At 40.8% G+C, this 8,265-nt stretch overlaps 1 protein-coding gene across 1 annotated transcript; it reads left to right on the top strand.

Annotated features, from left to right (window-relative positions):
- The first annotated feature begins 6,840 nt into the window (after nucleotides 1–6,840).
- On the top strand, nucleotides 6,841–8,093 carry LOC140996393 (sialidase-3-like). Its single transcript, XM_073466822.1, has 2 exons — nucleotides 6,841–7,068; nucleotides 7,158–8,093. Exons 1-2 carry the CDS (start codon nucleotides 6,841–6,843, stop codon nucleotides 8,091–8,093), a joined length of 1,164 nt encoding a protein of 387 aa, XP_073322923.1.
- Nucleotides 8,094–8,265: the final 172 nt, after the last annotated feature.

Here is an 8,265-nt window from a genome sequence, read left to right as displayed (position 1 = left end):
CTGCTTTTGACACTGACCTTGTGTCTGTCTTCGTCTTACTTCCCCTTCCAGTTAACCAGACCTCGTGTCAGGATTGGCCCGTCGGTGTATTCAACACTTTGCAGCTGTTTGTTTTTGCTGATTCAGGTCTCCCCGTTTTAAAAACCAGTTCAAACAAGTCCATTTGAATTTAGAGGCAGCTGTTGATGTCTATATATTTGGAAAGAATATAAAGTACAGATTTATTTGATCCAAAAATATTCAAGTTATCAGGCCCAGAGCTCATTAATGATCCCAGCAACTCTTGTATTCCTGGCTTGGGTCTCCAGCACCTGTCAGCTCTGCTTTTTTATGAGCACTGGAGGAAAGAGTGGATACAGAGCAGCAGGGTAGAGCAGTTTGGAGGGAGGAGAAGCAGAGGAGTGGGAGGAGGAGAGGAAAGGGGGATATTTGTGATATTTATGGGCTGCAGGGTGGCACAGTGCAGCACTCAGCACGGTGTTGTAGGGAGCAGCTCTTACAAAACCTTTTCTCTCCTTGTGTATGAAACCACCACAACTGCCCTTGAGGCTGTTTTGTTCTCGATATCTTTTATCTATCGATTCATCAATTATTGATCATAAAGACTTCAGTGCAGCTTGGACTATGACTCCATTCATCACTTTCCTTGAGAGGCCCCATATTAAGCTAATGTTTAGGTTCTTTTTTTTAATGCTTGGGTGTCTACCAGAAATGTTTAAATGCTTTAATTTTCATAAACCCCATTACTTTTCCTAAACTGTCTATTACTGCAGCACCTTTATTCACCCTCTGTCTGAGCAATCCATTTTAGCGCCTGTCTTTTTAAGGCCCATCCTCCTAAGTCTGCTCTGATTGGTTAGCTCTCACAGGCCTGAGCAGGCACCGCCCACCGTGTCTCAGCATCAGCTCTCCTGGCGTTTTTGCACCCACGGCCGTGCTTGGGGATCGGTGACTATATAGTTGTGACATCACAACCATACAGAAGTCCTGATGGCTCGTTTAAAGAAACTGTTTCTGAATACGAGCCGTGTGTATTTCTACCTGAATTGAGCATTTTGATACTTTCAAAGTATTAATATAGCACCTAGACCTGCTTTATAATCAGAACAGACATGAGGAATCTCACTTTCTACAGTATCGGACCTTTAAAGGGGCTCTGTAGAGCTTCTGTGATGTGCTGGAAGCCAGTTGTTTATGTTAGTGGACTCCATTTCAATAGCGGACAATAATTATTTCTCTCAGATTTTGAACACATATTCGTTAATCTCCTTGTTAGTGAGCTCCTTTAATGGGGATAGAATACTGACATAAACCGCGCGCGCGCAAATCAAATATCCGCGTGCGCATTTTTTTTTTCCAAGCGCTTTCAAAGCACTCGCGAGCTATTTTGTATCCTGCATCTCTGCCCCCTCGAGCAATATTGTAGCCTGCGAGGAGAAAAACAGCTCGAGCGTGCGCAGAGTCCGCTCGCAATACTTTCCCTTGCTCGCGCATGCGCAGACTGCGCGCTCGCGAATCTCTCCTCTCCTCGCTCGAAAAACTTTCCCCTGCTCGCGCGCGAGTGATTTTTTTTAGTGGGCGGTTTTTGTCAGCAAGGGGGCGGGCCTGGGGGGCATGCCAATCACCATTGTATCCCCAAAATAATTGGTTGAGCGAATTCACCAAGTGGACAGCAAGGTAAGGCAACACCACTAGGACAAACGGGACAAACCACACAGCCCTGAATGCCTGAATGACATGTATTGTGATTTGGTGTCTTGACTTGAATGTTTGCAAAATGTCACACAGAGCAATGAACTTCAATATGTTTGTCTGAGTGCTGTCTTTTCTTTCCTCCATCGTTGACATTAATCTGATAAAACACTAATCATTTTTTGGAACTTGGGTCCTGTTGCACACAGACTGTACATTTTTTATTTTGGTAAAACGGTTTTGTTCATATTCTAGATCTACTTCTTTCTCCCTGAAAATTATAAACGTAATATTAAAAAATTATTTTCTGCAAGTTCTTGTGAATTTACAAACCTCTCAAAGCCCACGATCGCCCATCTGAGCAGTTTGCTTCATTCCTTCTCAGAGACCTGACCCGATCCAATCCGCAGGTGTTGAAGCCTGGACCTGTGTGTCTGACTTCAGTAGTCACAATGGTCAGACACACCTGGATTAGTCAATTTGTCCAATAATGTAAGACAGGAAATAAAGGAGCTGGCTTAAGTTGAGGAAGTAGTGGAGCTGTGCATAAGGACTGCGGCAAAAAAAAAAAAAAGAAGAAGAAGAAGAAGCCCGTGGTCCGACCTGACCCGAGGTTATTAATGTTTTCGATCCGAACCCAGCACGTCCGGACAGTGTTGTTCGAGCCTGACCATTGAGAGCTCGGACTGACCCAAGGAAAGAGCTGGAGCCTGTATGGCTACAGTCTGTGGCCGGAGCAACACATTTATTTAGAAGTTTAATCACTAGTTAACTTAAAATGAATGTGTGCTCCAGATCCGGCTCTTTCCCTCTATTACTCTTTTAAACAGTAAGAATGAGTTGATTATATTGTATTTTTTCCATCTTTGCTGAGCATAAGATTTGTTCAGAATTAAATAAAAGCCTCTCCCATATAGATATATATATATATATATATAGCCTGTCTCAAATATAGGCTAGCAGCTGGAGAAATAGCCTACTATATTGACACACATCTGCATCAGGACATAGGCTTATGTGCTGCTCTCATATCGAGATATTATTAACTATAGGCCTTCTATCTTTTTTTTTCAAATAATTTTTTAATATTACGTTTATAATTTTCAGGGAGAAAGAAGTAGATCTAGAATATGAACAAAACCGTTTTACGAAAATAAAAAATGTAGGGCGGACTCTGCGCACGCTCGAGCTGTTTTTCTCCTCGCAGGCTACAATATTGCTCGAGGGGGCAGAGATGCAGGATACAAAATAGCTCGCGAGTGCTTTGAAAGTGCTCGGAAAAAAAATGTGCGCGCGGATGTTTGATTTGCGCGCGCGCAAGTCTCATTGCTCGCGCGCGGTTAATGTCAGTATTCTATCCCCATATCCTTTGTCAAAACAATCCATTGACCTGAAAGGTGTGGCTTATCAAGAAGTTGATTAAACAACATGATTAGTGCACAGTTGTACTTTGGACTAATCCAATAAAACGCCACTGTGCAGTTTTATCACACAACACAATGCCACAGATGTCTCAATTTTTGAGCAAGTGTTGGCTGCAGGGATGTTCACCAGTTCTCCGTGATGTTGGTCACACACCACATCAAACCACATTGGAGACGGCTTATGGGACTGAAATTGTGACATCTGTGTTGTGTGACATGCCTTTAATTGTGATTAGTCCAAAGAACACCTTTGCACTAATCAGGTTGTCTAATCAACATCTTGATAAGCCACACCTGTCAGGTGGATGGATAAATATGCATAAAAAAAAGTCTTAAATCTTTTACTTCACTCGTAAAAAATGGGAGCCAAAACAAAAGGGTTGAATTTTCATGCCAACATTGTGCCAATGCATGTGACTGCAATGGTATTTGAGACAGACCTTGCAAGGTTATACAGCTCAGTAATAAATGTTAATTGTTTTATGTGTGCTACTGATTTGCAGGTTGACGATTTACCTGCTGTCCTTAAATGCTGAGAAAAACAAATTTGTTTTTTCAGTCTTTAGAAATTTAAAAGCACATCGGTCCGCATCTTTAAAGAGTTTTCATTGCATATTATTATATACTTTCAAATGATATGTTTCCACTGATAAAGGTCATTGAGGGTGACAGATCTCTTTTTTTCCTAGACAGGAGAAATGTCTGCCTATGATGAGCAGTGGACAAGTGAAAATGAAAAACAAGCTTTTCCATGAATTAAGCCTCTCTGTTGACCTCATTTAATAGTTCAGCATTTGGGTGAAACTGCAAAGTTCTGCAAAAAAAACCCAAAAAAACAACCTTCCCCTTTTCAATACACACTTCACGTAGTTAATGGAAACTGGAAGCATCTGACTTAGCAAACATTGAACTTACATGACAGATCATCACTCCAGACAGATCTGATCTAAACCTTCTCACATTAATACATCAAACAAACAGAAAAGTCATATTTCCTTTGTGTTTGCTACAATGTTTTTCACCTTCAGAGGTGTAATTAGTCATTTTTGAAAAGTGGGGTTGGTAAGATTGTAGAATCCAGCAAGAGCAAGCTAAATTTTGAAAGTATCCAGCGAAAGAATCCCACTCCCTCCTCACAGGCCTTCCTCCAGAGCTGGCTGGTTCACTAGTTTCAACAAGCTCTCTTAGCTTTTTTAGTCTAATTAATATATACATTCACTACTCTGTTAAATGCCACAATCAGATAAACACAAGCAAAATAGCCACCAGGAATGTACCTATGTCTGAAAAGGGTTACCCAGCTTACCCCAGAAGCGTATCATTGTTTAAGCCTGTGACAACGACAGGCACAGGATCTTCTTTCGTTTTTTCTCAGAGCATTTGATTTATTGATTGCTGCCGGGATGTAGGGAAGAGATTTTCTACAAATATAACTTAAATATTTTTTTTAAAGTAACTTACCAGCCCTAGGTTTAATTACATCATCTTCTTGCGCCCTTTTCTTTTGCAATGGTAAAATTATTTTCCAACTGGCCTCCGATCAACCAACTCTTAATGATTGCATGTTCGTAGTGTATGAAAACAAGCTTTCATTTGCATTTTCCTCAGCCAACTTTCTTGAAGTTTGGTTAAGACTTGTGATACATTGTTCAGTTCAGTTCAGTTCAGTTCACTTTTATTAGTACCCGTAGGTAGATTTGTTGTGCAGTGTCGGGAGAGAGAGAGAGAGGATGGAAACCTGGGTTAGATTTTGGATTTTGTCTGATATACCATATATTTGTAAGTGCTTCACAGCCATGGTGTGTCAAAGGTTTTCTTACATGTTATGCAGATGATGCAACCATGTATTGTTCAGACCCTTGAATTAATGTGGTACACGTTTAGCTGCAGGTAGCATTTGATACGACTCAGTGTCAGCAGTATGAACTGAGCAGTGCTAAATGCTGACAACACAAAGTAAAAGTTGTTCTCATGAAAAAGGAACATGCTCTTCTATAACTGGCACATTGTAACTTTTCATTGAAAATTGTTTTCTGTTTCTATCTCCCCTTTGAAATACTTGGAATTTTTTTGCTGACAGTGTCTTTCTTTTAAAATTCTTGTTACATTCGACTTCTGTATTCCTCCCTCCAGCCACATTCCCACTTCCCCAAACCCATTTGTTCCAGTTCTCTGTTCATGAGATGTCCCCTGTTCTCTTGCAACAGTCACCTCGATCCAACATCCAGCCACTCCCTCCTTTGCATTTAGCGTCTGTAATCTGCTACCTGAAACCAGGACACTGAGACCTGTTAATGCCTGTTTTGAAGCTCTGCATTATCATTGGATTTTGGTTTTTCCGCCTGGCCCTTTGGAATTGTTTTTCTATTTGGGCTGCTTTCCCAGGTTTTGACCTTTGCCTACTTAATGTTTCTTTATCTGGTCAATAAATCTCTGAACTTTCCCCGTCTTCTTGCTTTATCTGTATTTGGGTCACAATAACATTGACCAACCTAGTAACCGTCATCCGTATGTATCACACCCACAACTTCAACACCATGTCAATCAAACAGTGCCAATATCACATTTATTGTAGAAAGCACCAGTGGATGTCTGTCAGCCTTTTTCATTTGTTAATTTACATTTCTTGGTCCAAGCTATTTTTCAGAACACTTTTAACAAATAATACTTATAAAAAACATGTCCCCAGTGTCTCCAATGTAAACACATATTCACACGTTAAATGTTAAATGTCATATTGATAACATAATACATCTGCAGAGCTTGTAGAAAGGTGCAGAAGAAAAGTATCTCTTTTCCTTAAAAACATTATTATAATTGTGAACTAATAATTTTAAAACATTTGTAGTGTTTCCAACAGTTGCTAGTGCAACAAACTGGGAACCACTTGTAGGGGCAGATGATTCGAACAACAGCGGTGTTGTAACATGAATTCAATGGTGGGGGGAGATAGAATGGCACATTAAGTGGCTGAATGGGATCAATAACACCAATCCAAATCAGAAATCCAATCTGAAATTTGGGAATCTCTTGGTGGATTTTAACTTGATTTAATGAAGGTTATAACAAGTGGTACACCATCTATAAGTGGTTTATTTAGTAAATAAGTGTATTTGTTACAGTCCAGTCCTTGGTAATGTTGACAAGGACTACAGCCTTTTTACCTCTGGTCCAGCCAAAGTGTCTAGTGGTACACGGATTGATTGTTCCCACTTTGGCATAATATCATGTAATATGTTATTGCTCGAAATCGTATTCATTGTCCCTTTTACAAGAAAGAACTCCATCTAATTAATTTTCTCTGAGCTGTATGTTTCCCTTGATGAAACTCACATGTGTCAGACTGATCATTTGTCAAACAGTTTGTTCTATGATTTGTGTCTTCAATCCTGCCTCTGTTCTGCTATTAAATTTACTTCCTTGAATAACTAGCAATATGTAATAATATCCACCTTGCATTAAACATATTCCAACCATGGTGTGAAAACTTGTCCTGTTATTCTTTGCCTTTCTGTAGTTTTATCAAGATGTAGAGGGAATAAGGACATCAACCCCCAGACTGTTATCTTTATTACTTAATTAGTTGATTTATTAGTGTTTTGTGAATGAGTCATTTTCTGTAATAAAAGACTCCTCCCTCATCCACACAGGGCAGCACCAAGCCTTATAAACACCTTTCTCATTAGCTTAAACGGTATATGCTGATACGCATTGGACAGCAACCATGGGTAACAAACCCTCACATCAAAAAATCCAAGAAGAAAGAACTGTCTTTCTTTCCAAGGTGAACGAGGTGTACAGGATTCCTTCTCTTTTCTACGACAGAGACAGAAAGATCTTCATGGCCTTTGCAGAGCAGAGGAGTACTACAGATGACGCCAGTACAAAACACCTGGTTTTGAAAACAGGAACGCTGAAGAAGGAGGAGAGCACTGGTGTGAGAACAATTGAGGTAATCATCCCAAACAATTGTTTCATTGCTAAATTACTTGTGAATCTGCTTTGTTTCATTCACACATCTCTGATTAATGTTCTCTCTAGTGGTCGGAGCTCAAAGTGGTGAAGGAGGCACATCTTGATGGATACCGTCCGATGAACCCCTGTCCAGTGTACGAGAAAACCAGCAAAACACTTTTCCTGTTCTTCATCTGTGTTAAGGGCGTCGTCTCAGAGTGCTGGCAGAGATTCTGGGGCCGTAACGAGGCCCGTCTCTGCTACATTACAACAAAAGATGGTGGCCAGACTTGGAGTGGGGTGACTGATTTGTCAGATCTTCCTGATATCAATGAATGGGCCACATTTGCTGTTGGTCCAGGTCATGGTCTTCAAACAGAGAGTGGAAGATTGATTATTCCAACTTATGCATATGCTTCTTGCTCCACCTCATACTGTTGCATATCATGTTATTGCGCCATCCCATATGGCCTTGCTCTGTATAGTGATGATAAAGGCAGTAGTTGGCTATTTGGCAGGATGCTTGAAACAAAATCAGTTGAATGTGAAATGGCAGAGGTGTCTGATAATGCAGGCCACAACTACATCTACTGCAATGCCCGTAGTGAGGGAGGCTATCGAGTGGAAGCTATTGATACGGGGGCTGGTTTTAAAACCCTCCCGTCTGCTGGAAAGCTTGTTGAAACAGGTGGAGGCTGTCAGGGAAGTGTGGTCTCCTTTCCAGCTCTAAGCGAAGGTGCCACGGCTGACTCAAGCCAGAACAAGTGGCTGCTGTACACCCACCCAAGTGATCAGTCCAACAGGATCAATTTAGGAGTGTATCTGAATAAATCCCCACAGGATCCAAATGCATGGAGCAAACCCTGGATCATCAACAGTGGACCCAGTGGTTACTCAGACCTGGCTTACATTGAAGATGGTTGGTTTGCATGTCTTATGGAGTGCGGGGTGCAGAAATATACTGAGCAGATAGCGTATGAAGTGTTTCACTACAGTCAAGTCAAGAAGAGTATTGAGGAGTAAATGAATAAAATCAATGCCTTTATCAGGTGTGAAGCCTTTTATATTTTTTGGATTCCTTGTATGGGGCTGAAGCCCTTGAATGATAAAGAGATCTACAAATATGTCTGACTTCAAGATGCTGACGCTGTATGTATGTATGATGATATGCTAATGAAGTGTGGGAGGCATTGTG

The sequence above is a fragment of the Pagrus major genome, chromosome 1 (genome assembly GCF_040436345.1).
Source record: "Pagrus major chromosome 1, Pma_NU_1.0".
Taxonomy (NCBI): Eukaryota; Metazoa; Chordata; class Actinopteri; order Spariformes; family Sparidae; genus Pagrus; species Pagrus major.
Note: the sequence above shows the minus strand (reverse complement) of the source record. Positions and strands in the feature narration are given on the sequence as shown.

Coding starts and splice junctions, on each gene's coding strand:
- LOC140996393 (XM_073466822.1), top strand. CDS start 6,841: ATGGGTAACAAACCCTCACATCAAAAAATCCAAGAAGAAAGAACTGTC. Junction 7,069..7,157: donor CTGGTGTGAGAACAATTGAG/GTAATCATCCCA, acceptor TGTTCTCTCTAG/TGGTCGGAGCTCAAAGTGGT.